A 16810-nucleotide genomic window follows, 5' to 3' on the forward strand; every position below is an offset into this window, starting at 1 on the left:
TATCATAGTGATGATGTGGTGGTAGTAGTAATGAATCATGATTATGTATTAGCGGTGATGAGGATGATAATGATAAAGATGCTGATATTGGTGACATAATTGGTAGTATGGTGAATGGTGTTATTGAGGGAATGAGTTTGTTACATGATTCAGTCCCTTGATTAGTGACCAAGTAATGATTTCAAGGGCTGACTCAAAAAGGACTGGTATCTTTGTAAATCAGTGCTGATGGTGACAAAAAGTGAAAAATGCAGGAAATTTTGAATAATTGCCTAAAAGTAAAAGCCCCATTTTTACTGCACTAACCCCCACCTTAAGAGCAATTGACATGATAAATTATCATCGATATTCAAGCTAACTCCTGAAGAGTGAAAAACTGCACTTGCATGTTCCAACACACTTCAACTCTCTCACTGCCAATACACTGATTTGTGATTTGTGAATTTATACACTCCATTAAGCTCTGTAACATGCTGTTTTTACGCGTTGTCTTCATTCTAGTGTTAATTGTGTTGGGACACAACCAGAGACAAATGCATTTCCCTAATAAATGCCAATTGGGCCATTCCACGTCAAGTGGACCAAGGGTGGGAACCACATCCCTTTTGATTTTCCTCAAACTTGGCTTAATTGAAGATACTTATGAGACATGAAGAAAACCAAATTTTCAGTTCAGAATATGGATATTTGAATTTTATACAATTTTTTAAAATTTTGTCTCAAAACGCGTCAAAATCAGATTTGCTCGTGTGTCCATTTTTGAGAGGCTATAAATTTTTTATTAATCAAGCTAACTCTTTCAAATTTGATAATCCTGTACAACTTTTAGCATAGATTAGAATTATTTGAAAGGAAATGAAAATATTTATCAACTTTTGGAGTTATCTGCCCTTGAATATGGCTCCCCGTGCTGTTCGGCAAAAAAATGAATTTTTTCAATATTATTTTTCATGACTTTAACGTTTCATTTTTGGTCATTGATGATTTGCATATCAATAAATAACATATGGTCCAACATAATATAGCAAAAATATGGGTCTGGTACTATAATTTTTTGAACAACAACGCATAGCGTAATGAAATGTTCACCAAATTCGCAAATTTTTGTCAACTTCAAGGCTCAAAACGGTCAAAGATGTCGGCTGGGATTTTTTTCAAAATTTGATATATTGTGTAGATACACTATTTCTATAAGCACACGGAAGCTTTCCTTGTATTTTGAGGTGCTTCGTGGTAAAAATCACCTGCAAAGAACCTAAGTATCTAAATCTTAAGTTACAAAAGGGCATAACTCAATAAATTGTTTAAACCCCCATAATCGACTTATATTACACTATACTGATAACAAATATAGCTTAAAATATTTAGCTTATGACAAACTCTTAAAAGCCAATAAATTCAATGCTTTCAGTTTATTTATTTTTGAAAAAAGTGCAAAATAATGCATTAACAATTCAATAAAATAATTGTAATCTATGCTAAAAGTTGTAGAGGATTACCAAATTTGAAAGAGCTTGATTAATAAAAAAGTTATAGCCTCTCAAAAATGGACCCACGAGCAAATCTGATTTTGACGCGTTTTGAGACAAAATTTTTAAAAATTGTAAAAAATTCAAATATCCATTTTCCGAACTGAAAATTTGGTGTTCTTCATGTCTCATAAGTATCTTCAATTGAGCCAAGTTTGAGGAAAATCAAAAGGGGTGTGGTTCCCAATTTCCGAAAATTTGGTCCACTTGACATGGAATGGACCAATTACCTTTCAACTCAGTCACTGTCAATGTTCTTTTTTTCTCTTTAAAACATCCCTGTGCAATTCTCAATCATCATCCCTGCCAGCAAACTTTTACCCATGGACGCCACTTTTTTGCTAAATTTCAAATAGCACATTCTGGTAAAATGTCACACATTTGAAATTTCTGAACAAAACTAAATATCAAAATGTTCAATTTTATACTGATTGGTAAGCCTGTAGTTGTCGAGCAAAAGCTCTGTTTCTCTTACTTTCGGTGCATTCCTCTGCTCGGGTAATTCACCGCCCTGATTGGTACATACACCTAGAGAGAATATTATCCTTGACACAGTAATGTACTACTATCATGTCAACCAATTTCACAGCTCATGTATGGTAAACAGTTTTGTTTCATTTTTACCATGAAGAAAAACTGTGTTTACATGTATTAAATTGATTGATTAAAGGAATAAAGCCCTGTTTCCAGGTGAATTTCTCTCAAGTAAAAATTGTTATGGGCAATGGCCTACCTTCATGGAACCATTGATGACAACGACAACATTGGAGCATCTTGTTAAAGAAACTGAAATTTTAAAAAATACAATTTTCAATTAAAATCTTTCATTTTGAATACAATCGAAATTACAGGCTTGTAAATAGTCTTCCCAAAATTGTCTAAAATTTTCTCATTCATCATTTCTTTTGACCATTGGTTCCCCTCAACAGACTGATAATTTATTGCTGACTTTGCCTTCTATCCAGTGAAGGTCACTTTTGCAATCTACAAATGTTTCAGAATTGTTTAATTTTGTTCTATTTCTTCATTCAATGACATTTTTCTTGCAAAAGAAGTAAGAATTCAGAGGGAAGCTGGCAAAACAAAACAAGGACATCCGCTTTGGTTCCAAATTAATTATTTGCTTTTACATAAAAAATTTGTCTAAAAATGTTGCAGACAATGTTCAGGCAAACAATCAAAGTTACTAAGAAAAAGTGATGTCGAAAATTGTTTGTCAGAACTTATTACAAAGAAATATAGCAAATTGTGTGTGAAGACATATCGCGATAAGACAAATCGTGAATGTGTGTTGGACAACTGGTGCACACGACAGGCAGAGCCACGGCAAATCCAACATGTAGTGACTGAAGCGAGAGTTTGCCACAGATGATAAGCGCGAAAAAGGGAATCCCCATGATGGCCACTGATCACTGGGAATCAGCGAACAAAGAAAGCAAGAGAGAGAGAGAGAGAGATGGCTTCAGCACACGATTATTGTTAATATAGTTATGTCATGCTTTGGTATAATCATCCACAGTTTTACATTTCAAGCGATTCCTTAATTTAGGGCTATGATTTTTTTCATTCATAAGGGAGCAAATTTCTTCAAAGTGATTTTGTCTAATATGTTCCCTGTGGTAGAGAATAATGGATTGTCTGATTTCAGGCAATTGCCTGAGAATTTACAGGCCTGAAATTAACGGATAAGTATTGACCCTACTGCATACGATAAACAAATAAAATCCTGAATGCATCAACCATTAACATGATTCAATCTAAAATACTTTAAGTAGTGTTGTTCAGTTTGGAAACAGAACTACCATTGTACAAATTTGGCTTGGTGACAACAAAAAGGTGTAATGTGCAACAGAAAAGCAAAAAAGTGTTATTTGATTTTAAAAGCGTAAAAATACGCCTTTTTGGCATACAGCTGGCAGTACTAATGATGATGATATGGATGATGGATGAATGGAAGGAGAATTGAAAAAATACAAACTTACTTTCCAGGACCTCCACAATAACAATAACACTCAGATGTATTACTTGTGTGAGAAGGATTCCAAGAAAGGTGCTCTAACTGAAAAATAAAGATATGGGAGAAACTGTATCAACATTTAGACTGGCACAAAAATTGTTCACATCAATCCTTTAATATGCATTATCTTTAAACAGACGATATCAAAGGTAACATGATGATAAAAAAACCAAACATTAATGAAATTAGATTTACTTTAATATAAGATGCAGGCAAAAAGGAGGATGGTGTACATATCAGAAATAAAACATCTTATAATCCGGATTAAGCAATAAGAATGCTTGCAACTCTCTTGGGTTACATGCAACGTGAAAATAAAACAATAGGTATGCAGAGAGAAGAGAGGATCCAAGCAGTTAGTGAAGCCGAACAGACACATTCACATCATCATCAAGAGGGGCAACTCAAATGATTTCTTACACACACACACACACATCATACACATAATTCTGCTTTTGAGATCGTCTTGGAAGATAATTATATACCCTTAATCAACTTTACATTCAACAGTTGGAAAATAAAATTATACACAAATTGGACAAAAGTGGTGTTGAAATCTAGTAAATGTGTAAATATAGCTTTCTATGACACACTGTTGGCTTTTGTTCTAGCAGGAAATTTTAACATACCAACCCCCTTTTCTAGCCTAATTTTGATTATTTTCAAGTATTTTTAAAAACGTTTTGTGGTCCAAATTTGAGTGAATATTTCAGTTTCACCACAATAATTTTTCAATAATCTTCATTAAAAGTGCTTTGAACTGGTGTTTAAATAATCAAATTATCTTTAATACTTGAGAATGGTCGAGGCACCATATTTGGGGAATGTTTAGGTTGGCAATATCCTTTCTGTTTTTCCAAATGTTTTCTGATATAAAAATGACAACATGCTGCATGTCTCTAAAACTTACGTCATATGGGAACTCTCTCTTCATAAACATAAATCGGGCAGCTGAAACAAAATAATCAAAACACCAATTAAATTACATATAAAAATACTTTAAAATTATTTAAAATTTAAACATCCTAATGTGATTTCAACTATTAATTCCCTACAAAATGAAACACAAAATAAAACAGAAGTGTTAACAACTGCTCCAATTGAAATAAGGTTTATGTCCAGATTTTTGTACCAGATACTGACAATATAATTTAATGTTTTAATTACGAAAATTATAGCATCCTTCTACTGAGAAGTTTTGTTTACCTTACCTAGTTTGTAAAACCATTTAAAAACCTTTTTTTTTATCTGGCATTACAGAAAGTCATTCAAGTACTAAAACATTAAAACTGTACGTCTAATTAAGCATTAATAATTCACATCAACTCCAACTACCAATTATTTTTTTTTGATAGTCTACATTTTGCAAAATCTAACAAAAAAACAACAACAAAAATCCCTGTTACTTTCAATTAAAAATAAAAACACAATATATCCTACCCATTGGGCCTGTATCCTTTGCTCCACCAGTCTGAAAAAGAAAGAAAATAATAAGCTCGAAAAGTCGAAAAAAATATAATCAAGGCGCCTTCGTTAAAAAAAACCCAAATCGAGACAGCTTTGTGGAAAAAAACAAGGTGCTTTGTGGAAAAAAAACCCATCAAGCTTTGTGCATTGAGTAAATGCATTATTCGCAATTCAGTTCTTCAGACTTTTCATCTGAAATAACAAAGATAATTAGCAAGCAGCGAGCTGATTTCAGATCTATGACCTGTGACCTTGGAGCGCGATCCTCATCTGTAAAACCCATGGCAGAAATTATTCATTTTCAGACTTTCCCGATAGTCTAAAATTAGACTTGACACGATCGTGGATTACAATCAATTTTTAGTAGTAGGCTTTAGAGTTTCCATGAAAGATAATAATAAAAGTTCTCAATGTTGACAATTGAAAGACTGAAAACTGATAATTGTTAAAAGTCTGAAATCAGCCTATGGGCTGAAAAAGAAATTCTATGAAGCATATGTCAGGCCCATACTGGAATATAGAAGCTCAGTGTAGGACCCACACACATCACAAGAAATCGATGAACTAGAAAAAGTCCAACGTCGGGTGGCCAGATTTGTCTGTGGAAACTATGAACAGGATATGAGCGTAACTCAGCTCATGAACGATCTCCAATGGAAACCGCTACATGAAACAAACTCCTTGTATTCCACAAAGCACAAAACGGAAAACTCGAAATTCCAACTAGCCATTTGAAATGGAACAACAACAAAAGAAGAAACTCAGCATTTAATTTTGAAATCCCCCACTCAAGAACAAACCATCATCTTTACTCTTTCTTCTCTTCCACCATTCGACTTTGGAACTCCCTACCAACCACTAGTAAACAAGCTCTTTCGACTGATGACTTCAAAAAAGTGCTCCCTGCTTCCCTCTAAAATCCCTTGTTACTGAAAAGACAGCCATACAATCTTCAGCCTGAAGCTTTTGCCTTAATGGAAGAAGATGATAAGCGGAAAATTAACAGGCCTGACTGAAGAAAAAAGTTCATTTGGCAATCCAATTAAATGCTTACCTTGGCACAAGCTGCAAACACACATATCCTACAGACAAATTGTTTGGCCATGGAATCCGATATGATGGGAGGTATATGGCAATGTTGGTGAAATTCTGAGTTTGATTCAAATTGGACAGGGGATAAGGTGGATGAAGGTCAAAAAAAAAAAAAGATCATTTAATCAACAACATAACACAAACAGAATAATCATATTTCTCTAATTTAGAATTCTGAATCTTTTTACAATAGGTAGGGACAGTTTTTTTTTCTTTTTATTATGAACTTAGAATCCACCAAACACTCGACTTTAGGTTCCTTGATGTCCATCAAACAAATCCGTATTTTAAGTGGGAAATCTGTGTTATTGTTTCCATTCATTATAAAACATATTTTTAAAATCAACAAAAAGACCAAAAACTGATTAATCACCTCTGTCACAGTTGCTGCATTTGATGAAAGAGTTGTTCTCCAATTCATCATCGCCTCCACAGTTGTGGCATGCTTTTGACTCCTCCTTGTGCTCTGCAAACAAAACAAAGAAGTATAAAAGAATAATAATAATAATAATAATAATAATAATAATAATAATAATAATAATAATAATAATAATAATAATAATAATAATAATAATAATCCATACACTTTAAGGATTAAAAACAACGAATTAACAGATATTGTAACTGAAATACAGAACTATTTTTTTTAATGTGAGGGGAATTTAATTTTGGAAGCAAAGATTTATTCTCAATTATCAAGAAAAGACAAAGTGCAGGAATTGGTACATATTTTTTTTTTTTTTAAATCTATACCCCTGCACTGTTCCAACTCACCATCAAGCAAATCTTTGAAGTGAACATAGGCAGTTGACTGGTCTTCAAATTCTACTAAACATCTTTTCTTTATTTCTGAAACCTGAGAAATCAACAAAAATATTAACATTTTTTAGCATTATGGCAACAGAAGACAACCACCTGTCCATCCCACTGATTTTTAAATTCACATCTATATTCATCGGTGTTCCTTTTATTCTGCCCCTAATGATTGATCAAAGGTTTTACTCTTATTAGTCTTATATTTTTTGTTTGTCTTTTTTCCATCACCACATAAATTCATGGAATTTTTCAAATGTAGCAGTTCCTTCCGTGTCATAAATCAGTTTCAAAATGAAACACTATTTTAAATTAAAAATAAAAACTGAAATAGCTAAAAGAGAGACCAAGGGGGCAGAGCGCTGCTAAAATTTCTTGGTGGTGTGCGGGAGGCATTTCAAATTCAGTAAGAAATACAAAATTCATCAGTAATTAATGGTCAAATTTCAGTAATACTAAAGCAAACAAAAATAATGATAGATATATACCCTTTTATATATGTAAAATAAACTTATCATGTGATATAGGCCTAATACTTAGGCTCAGCTGGGCAATAACCCCCGTGATAATAATATGCTTATTGATGACCTACTTTCGACACTGCATTGTTTCTACTGATGAGGGTAAAGTTTCCGTGTTGAGTCAATGACGTCACTCGTCGCCAGTCAACGAGGCATTGAGATTTTTTATTGTAGCATGCGGTAAATAATGAAAAAAAAAAAAAAAATTATTTTTTAATTTCGCGTTGCCACCATTTGTATCAGTAATATTTCTTCTATTTCCGTAAGCCCGTAATTGTCCTTACACTTCCGTAACAATTACAGACGGTCCGTAATAATAGGCAGGTATGGGCATGGTCTATGACACTCATGATTCAAACAACAACAAAAACACATGTTGTCATTAATATAATATATACTATGATGAAAAAAGAAATCAAAAATGTATTGTTGTGGTGTTTGGGATTGATGATGTGTTGCTAGTGGAAATAAAGGTAGTAATTATGATGATGTGGTGGCAGTAGTGGTCGTGGTAGCAGTGATGATGAAGATGATGATAGTAACAAATTTTATTGTTATCAATATAAAAATATTTATTTAATTATTAGCGATAAATTACAAATAATAATTAATATAATTATGGTGTTGACTACGTTATAGTGGTTATGTTTTTTAGCAGTAGTGATGTTCTGGTGGCAGTTTTAGTGATGTTGACAACGTGCTGGTGGTTGTAGTTGTAGTAGTGGTAGAAGTGATGATGAGTGGTTTGTTTTTTGTTTTTAAGGGTTTTACGGCGCTTGCAACACATTAAGGTCATATCAGCGCCAGTAAAAAGGAAAAAAATGGGATAGTAAAAAGTTCTAGAATTACAATCAAAGCACCCAAGAAATAGATATAGGGGAACTGGGAACAAATAGGGATCAGATGTAGATTCCAAGAGCATACCACCAATGCACTTAGTTTGAGATCACCTATAAGTCTCATCCAGACACAAGCACAAAATCCAACAAAGAGGAATACACTCAAATGCTTGCATTCTACATTAAAAATAACAAATATAATAACACATAACAAAGAGATGATTTACAAGGAAAAAAATATCATCTCCCAAAACAATAACTATGCATTTGACTGTATCCCTCCCAGTCAAGGACTCCGGCCAGGGTCGGGACAAAACCGAGCAATCTCACACCAAGACAAACACAGAAAGCAAGTTGGAAAACAGATATAAGGGGATAGAAGACACGGTAAGTACCTCCTGCCCACTGTGGAGGGATGATGAGTGGTGGTAGTGGTTTTAGTAGTGATTATGATGCAATGGTGGTGGTTGTAATAATGATGAAAATGATGATAATGTGGTTATGGTGGTGGTTGTAGTACCAGTGATGATGTGGTAGTGGTGGTTGTAGTTTGTGGTAGTAGTGGTGATGATGATGTGTTAGTGGTAGTGTATTGTGGTGGTAGTGGTGATGTTGATGTGTTGGTGGTGGTGGTGGTTGTAGTAGTGATAATGATGTAGTGGTGGTGGTGATTGTGGTAGAGATAGTGGTGATGATGATGTGGTGGTGGTGGTGGTTGTAGTAGTGGTAGTAGTAATGGTGATCTGGTGGTGGTTGTAATGGTGGTAGTAGTGATGATGATGTGGTGGGAGTGCTGGTTGTAGTAGTGGTAGTAATGATGGGGTGGTTGTAGTGGTTGTAGAAGAGGTACAATGATGGATGGTGTAGTGATGCAGGTGTGATTGTGGTGTAGTAGTGATAGTAGTGATGAAGTTGCTGCTGATGATGATGATGATGGTGATTGTGGTAGCGCTTATAATGATGGTGATGTACTGGTGGTTGTGGTTGTAATTGTGATGATGATTGATAATGACAAGTATTTATATTTTGAGTTAAAATTTCTGGACATCAAAATTAGAAAATAGCGGGATTGAAGCGGGACCCTGATTTCAATTCAGCGGGAAACTGCTTAATAGCGGGAAATTCCCACCTATGATAAACAATGGATTATGAAAAATGACAAATACCATCTACCTTTATAATCTTGATGACGTAGAAGAGCCCATCACTCCACCGAGCAAGAACTTTTTTCACCTTGCTTTTTGGGCTTGATCCTTTTGGTTTTCTTCTCCGAGGTGTCATGGTGGTAGTGTCTGATGTCTTGCGTCTTAAGATATAATGTCCTTTTCTCCTACAAATGATTCAATCCAGCATCACCCACTATTTTAGGTTAAAATCAATATCTCATCCTTACAAACAACTCCAGACCATCACACTTCCAAGATTACAGGATTTGAAATCAGAAAACTGCATCAGCTTTATGGAAAATCAAAGGGTTGACAAATAGTAGAGCTGAAATATGTCAAAGAATGCGAAATTACGAGAAATTCAGTCATAATATCAAATAAATTGAATCAATTTAGATGGTGAAGAGCAATGAGACTGAATGTTTGCTGTTATCACAGGCAGACTCAATATTATATGGTGAAATTTGATTTTTGCAGCTTACTGGCAATAATGTGAAACAACAAATGATGAAATTAGACAATGCAAACATTATTCAGATAATATATTTGAGTGTATAAGTATAAAATTTGAGGACACAAGTTTATATCATGATGATCATCATCATTATTGTAAAACTCTCCCTCTCTCTCTGTGAATTTTAAAATAAGATGGTCTGACTTTCTATTCATCATTTACCCCCATCCCCATCAATTCTCTCTCTACCAGCTTCTTACACTTCTATTCATATTTTTTATTTGTTTCAGTTTCAAGGACATTTCCCTTCTTTACTTTAAGAGAGGACACAATGATAGCAGGTCTTTGTTAGATGATGATTGTTTATGATTTTGTAAATCATGGTTGGTGACATGATTACAACTACAACAAATAAACCTGCCTAGTACTACGAAAAATTAGTAGAAATACAAATTTTTGGCTCCAGCTACATTACTGCATTCTCCTCTTTGACTCAATAAATATTATTGAAAAGGAAAGTTTAGTTCCTCAGAACCTATATTCAGAACATACGAGCATTTTTGGATCATGGTGAGGGCAAATTATTTCAGGGTGTCCAGCAAAATTTCAGGGACAAATTTACGACCTTGAAACAAATTTACGACCTAGGAAATTTAAAATGTTTTCTTCTGAAATAAATGGTTTATGCTCAAATAACATTTATCAAACCACTAACTTTCTATAAAAACCCATTTCCAATAACTTTGCTCTGCACCCAAAAGTGTTTAGTTCGATATCCATAGCATTATGTGACTTTCAGCAAGCTAATTCTCCTTAGCTCAATTTGCAGCGCTGCACTGCAACTCACACCTGGGTTATTCCAGTCTTCCCTTGGAATAGACCCTAAAAGACAAATTTCCGTTGAGGATGAAGAAAGGGAACATTATTATTTATTTCATTCATTGATATATTGAGGGAGATATCATTAGTGTCATATTACAAGCTGTTTGTGTGTGTGTGTGTGTGTGGGGGGGGGGTTGTTATGTTACAACATTCCTTTATCGTCGTAGCCAATCATGGCACTTGGCATTGAATTTAGTGCGAATTGCGAAGATCAAGCAGAGAGGTGTCCGTTATGCGAAACGGCAATGGGCTGTGTGAGTGACTGAGTGTAGTGTCTGCATGGGTATCATACTGTATACACGCATGCAGTGCCGATAGATACACACGATAAACACATACGCAACTGTTAATGCCACAGAAAAGTGAGTGGAGCAGGCACTTATGTTGGTAACAACAAGATATGAAGTTTAAAAATTCACCCCATACACCGGAGCATACTCAATGTCTCAATCGTTTCTATGTTATATGTTTGTGTTGAGAATATTGGCTATTAAGCTTAACTGCTGGTCAAAATTATTCGCGATGGTGGTGTACGAACGAATCGGCGGTCTCAAGAAGTGGGTGAGAGAGGGATCTAGTAATGACTTTGAGTTTGAAACGAATATTTTTGTGTTCGTGGATAGCTCACACGGTAGAGCCACGCTCTCACCTGCCAGGCGGAGTTGTCGTACCAATAAGGTCGCAGGTTCAAACCCCACCACCGCCGCGAAAATTTTTTATTCTCTATTGTCTTCTGGCACTTTTCTATTCACTTCATATCTTGTTGTTACCAACATAAGTGCCTGCTCCACTCACTTTTCTGAATTAAAAAATTCACCCCATACACCGGAGCATACTCAATGTCTCAATCGTTTCTATGTTATATGTTTGTGTTGAGAATATTGGCTATTAAGCTTAACTGCTGGTCAAAATTATTCGCGATGGTGGTGTACGAACGAATCGGCGGTCTCAAGAAGTGGGTGAGAGAGGGATCTAGTAATGACTTTGAGTTTGAAACGAATATTTTTGTGTTCGTGGATAGCTCACACGGTAGAGCCACGCTCTCACCTGCCAGGCGGAGTTGTCGTACCAATAAGGTCGCAGGTTCAAACCCCACCACCGCCGCGAAAAATTTTTATTCTCTATTGTCTTCTGGCACTTTTCTATTCACTTCATATCTTGTTGTTACCAACATAAGTGCCTGCTCCACTCACTTTTCTGAATTAAAAAATTCACCCCATACACCGGAGCATACTCAATGTCTCAATCGTTTCTATGTTATATGTTGTGTTGAGAATATTGGTATTAGCTTAACTGCTGGTCAAATTATTCGCGATGGTGTGTACGAACGAATCGGCGGTCTCAAGAAGTGGGTGAGAGAGGGATCTAGTATGACTTGAGTTTGAAACGATATTTTTGTGTTCGTGGATAGCTACACGGTAGAGCACGCTCTCACCTGCCAGGCGGAGTTGTCGTACCAATAAGGTCGCAGGTTCAAACCCACACCGCCGCGAAAAATTTTTTTCTCTATTGTCTTCTGCACTTTTCTATTCACTTCATATCTTGTTGTTACAAATAAGTGCCTGCTCCACTCACTTTCTGAATAAAATTCACCCCATACACGGAGCTACTCAATGTCTCAATGTTTCTATGTTATATGTTGTGTTGAGAATATTGGCTATTAAGCTTAACTGCTGTCAAATTATTCGCGATGGTGGTGTACGAACGAATCGGCGGTCTCAAGAGTGGTGAGAGAGGGATCTAGTAAGACTTTGAGTTGAACGATATTTTTTGTTGTGGATAGCTCACACGGTAGAGCCACGCTCTCACTGCCAGGCGGAGTTGTCGTACCAATAAGGTCGCAGTTCAAACCCACCACCGCCGCGAAAAATTTTTATTCTCTATTGTCTTCTGGCACTTTTCTATTCACTTCATATCTTGTTGTTACCAACATAAGTGCCTGCTCCACTCACTTTTCTGATTAAAATTCACCCATACACCGGAGCTACTCAATGTCTCAATCGTTTCTATGTTATATGTTTGTGTTGAGAATATTGGCTATTAAGCTTAACTGCTGGTCAAATTATTCGCGATGGTGGTGTACGAACGAATCGGCGGTCTCAAGAAGTGGGTGAGAGAGGGATCTAGTAATGACTTTGAGTTGAAACGAATATTTTTGTGTTCGTGGATAGCTCACACGGTAGAGCCACGCTCTCACTGCAGGCGGAGTTGTCGTACCAATAAGGTCGCAGGTTCAAACCCCACCACCGCCGCGAAAAATTTTTATTCTCTATTGTCTTCTGGCACTTTTCTATTCACTTCTATCTTGTTGTTACCAATAAGTGCTGCTCCACTCACTTTTTGAATTAAAAATTCACCCATACACGGAGCATACTCAATGTCTCATCGTTTCTATGTTTATGTTTGTGTTGAGAATATTGGCTATTAAGCTTAACTGCTGGTCAAATTATTCGCGATGGTGGTGTACGAACGAATCGGCGGTCTCAAGAAGTGGGTGAAGAGGTCTAGTAATGACTTTGAGTTTGAAACGAATATTTTTGTGTTCGTGATAGCTCACACGGTAGAGCACGCTCTACCTGCAGGCGGAGTTGTCGTACCAATAAGGTCGCAGGTTCAAACCCCACCACCGCCGCGAAAAATTTTTATTCTCTATTGTCTTCTGGCACTTTTCTATTCACTTCATATCTTGTTGTTACCAACATAAGTGCCTGCTCCACTCACTTTTCTGAATTAAAAAATTCACCCCATACACCGGAGCATACTCAATGTCTCAATCGTTTCTATGTTATATGTTTGTGTTGAGAATATTGGCTATTAAGCTTAACTGCTGGTCAAAATTATTCGCGATGGTGGTGTACGAACGAATCGGCGGTCTCAAGAAGTGGGTGAGAGAGGGATCTAGTAATGACTTTGAGTTTGAAACGAATATTTTTGTGTTCGTGGATAGCTCACACGGTAGAGCCACGCTCTCACCTGCCAGGCGGAGTTGTCGTACCAATAAGGTCGCAGGTTCAAACCCCACCACCGCCGCGAAAAAATTTTTATTCTCTATTGTCTTCTGGCACTTTTCTATTCACTTCATATCTTGTTGTTACCAACATAAGTGCCTGCTCCACTCACTTTTCTGAATTAAAAAATTCACCCCATACACCGGAGCATACTCAATGTCTCAATCGTTTCTATGTTATATGTTTGTGTTGAGAATATTGGCTATTAAGCTTAACTGCTGGTCAAAATTATTCGCGATGGTGGTGTACGAACGAATCGGCGGTCTCAAGAAGTGGGTGAGAGAGGGATCTAGTAATGACTTTGAGTTTGAAACGAATATTTTTGTGTTCGTGGATAGCTCACACGGTAGAGCCACGCTCTCACCTGCCAGGCGGAGTTGTCGTACCAATAAGGTCGCAGGTTCAAACCCCACCACCGCCGCGAAAAATTTTTATTCTCTATTGTCTTCTGGCACTTTTCTATTCACTTCATATCTTGTTGTTACCAACATAAGTGCCTGCTCCACTCACTTTTCTGAATTAAAAATTCACCCCATACACCGGAGCATACTCAATGTCTCAATCGTTTCTATGTTATATGTTTGTGTTGAGAATATTGGCTATTAAGCTTAACTGCTGGTCAAAATTATTCGCGATGGTGGTGTACGAACGAATCGGCGGTCTCAAGAAGTGGGTGAGAGAGGGATCTAGTAATGACTTTGAGTTTGAAACGAATATTTTTGTGTTCGTGGATAGCTCACACGGTAGAGCCACGCTCTCACCTGCCAGGCGGAGTTGTCGTACCAATAAGGTCGCAGGTTCAAACCCCACCACCGCCGCGAAAAAATTTTTATTCTCTATTGTCTTCTGGCACTTTTCTATTCACTTCATATCTTGTTGTTACCAACATAAGTGCCTGCTCCACTCACTTTTCTGAATTAAAAAATTCACCCCATACACCGGAGCATACTCAATGTCTCAATCGTTTCTATGTTATATGTTTGTGTTGAGAATATTGGCTATTAAGCTTAACTGCTGGTCAAAATTATTCGCGATGGTGGTGTACGAACGAATCGGCGGTCTCAAGAAGTGGGTGAGAGAGGGATCTAGTAATGACTTTGAGTTTGAAACGAATATTTTTGTGTTCGTGGATAGCTCACACGGTAGAGCCACGCTCTCACCTGCCAGGCGGAGTTGTCGTACCAATAAGGTCGCAGGTTCAAACCCCACCACCGCCGCGAAAAATTTTTATTCTCTATTGTCTTCTGGCACTTTTCTATTCACTTCATATCTTGTTAATGCCACAGTAGGTTATCAGTGGTTGAAATCACATGGCACAATTATTTTTTTAAAACATTAATTCATTCATATTTTTTTACGTTGGCTGGGTGGAATTAGTTCGAGGAACTGTGTTCGAGACAAAATTTAGTTCAAGTATCATTTTATAAAATCAGACTTAAAGTGTTCCTTTTTTGCCAACATTTTTAGTTTTAGAAATTGTTTCTTTTGGAGAGGGAGGGGGGGTTGGGCCAAATTTACCGCCCCCCCCCCCCCCCCAAAAATGTAATCTTCTTTATACCGCAGGCCTTCTGAAAGCTCCTCATGCTAGAATTTCTTTCAATTTGTGTTTTCACTGTGGATCTTTTGTCATTGTCATGCTTTTATTTATTCAATTTGTCAATATATAGTGTATCATTTTAAAAACTGTGGAACAAACCTTGATAGATTAGTGAAAGTTTAGACTTTCCTAATTCAACCAATGTTTTGGTTTTCCGCTGCCATTTGTTTTGTGAAGTATATTGAAAGCAGTCCTTGGTTGTTTTTTTTTTTCTATTACTAAACTATTAGTACCTACTATTAGTATTAGTATTCGGGTTAGCTTGAGGTCGGAGGATTTTTTTTTCTATTACTAGTATTAGGGTTACCTAGTCATAAGTATTAGTAAAGATGCTAGGGTGTTTGCTCCTACATACCCAGTATTCTTGTTTTTTATAATGTTCTAGTAGTGGCAGTGGGTTTGGGAGGGAGGAAACTTTTTTTTTTTTAAACCCCCTGCCATTACTACTACTAGAACAAGAATACTGGGGATGTAGGAGCTTTCGGAAGGCCTCCTACTCCTGTTTCTTATGAGGGTTAATTAAAGAAAAGTACTTTCTAGTATTTCTAGGTTTTAGTTTTTCTTGGGGTTAGTAGTTAAGGGAATATTTGGGTTGTTCCCCTTAGCACGAGGAGCTTTAAATTTAGGATAAGGAAGGTCTCCCCTTTATTATTTCTTTTCCCATTATTGATCAAAGAGATTGAGTGAGAGAGGGATAAGAGAGAGTAGAGAGGAAGAGAGTGAGAGAGAGAGAGAGAGAGAGAGAGAGAGAGAGAGAGAGAGAGAGAGAGAGAGAGAGGTTACAAGTAAGCCTTCGGTGTTTTTTCATCGTATGTCCACCTGCTTACATCAACATCAGGCTTAGACTAAGACTTTCATTTCCATTATCACATTTACCCCACGCCGACCAGCCCTAATATTAATATGATATTTTTATAATTGTCATTTGTCATTATCAATCATGATGGATCATCATGTTTTGTTTCCTGCTGCAAGTTTCGGTTCTGGCTTTGACTTTGGATTGATGTTATCTTCAATCCTTAAATAACCAACTTAATGATATTGATAAATGAAACACCAACTTAACCGCTATTTGTAACATGAATAACGAAATATTTACCGTCGAGATATAAATAATTGCAACTGTATTAAGTAAAAACAACAAACGAGACTGGTCAAATTATCAACATTCTCCCGCCATGTTTTTCAACACAGGCGTATTGATATTGATAAAATTCTTTTTCTGTCGACTTGCTATGTGATAACAACAATGTTGTAAAGAACGGGAAACAAAGTGTAACTTGATAATGGCTATTTATAAGAAATGCATCCATTTCGAGCTTGACATATGTGTATGCCTAAATAATATCGTTTTGCTCAGACTAACTGTAGAACTATTTACTACATCGGAATTGTAGGCCTGTGGATATATAATAGATATATTTA

General features: G+C 36.3%; 1 protein-coding gene across 3 annotated transcripts in view; it reads right to left on the reverse strand.

Annotated features, from left to right (window-relative positions):
• The window catches only part of LOC144980029 (uncharacterized), a 33921-nt gene extending 17335 nt beyond the window's left edge, over positions 1 to 16586 (reverse strand). For 2 of the 3 annotated variants that reach the window (XM_078927487.1, XM_078927486.1), the window contains exons 1-9: positions 16485 to 16586; positions 9452 to 9769; positions 6880 to 6961; positions 6479 to 6571; positions 6068 to 6162; positions 4987 to 5017; positions 4457 to 4497; positions 3512 to 3588; positions 2263 to 2315 (exon numbers count right to left, since the gene is read on the reverse strand). In XM_078927487.1, coding sequence (XP_078783613.1) covers positions 2263 to 2315; positions 3512 to 3588; positions 4457 to 4497; positions 4987 to 5017; positions 6068 to 6162; positions 6479 to 6571; positions 6880 to 6961; positions 9452 to 9559 — 580 coding nt within the window. In that variant the 5' untranslated portion in view covers positions 9560 to 9769; positions 16485 to 16586. Of the gene's footprint in view, positions 1 to 2262; positions 2316 to 3511; positions 3589 to 4456; positions 4498 to 4986; positions 5018 to 6067; positions 6163 to 6478; positions 6572 to 6879; positions 6962 to 9451; positions 9770 to 16484 lie in introns of those variants that run through there. The other variant, XM_078927488.1, reaches the window with a different exon arrangement.
• Between the last annotated feature and the right edge of the window lie 224 nt (positions 16587 to 16810).

The sequence above is a fragment of the Berghia stephanieae genome, chromosome 9 (genome assembly GCF_034508935.2).
Source record: "Berghia stephanieae isolate SIO BIC M18660-M18661 chromosome 9, UCSD_Bste_1.3, whole genome shotgun sequence".
Classification (NCBI taxonomy): domain Eukaryota; kingdom Metazoa; phylum Mollusca; class Gastropoda; order Nudibranchia; family Aeolidiidae; genus Berghia; species Berghia stephanieae.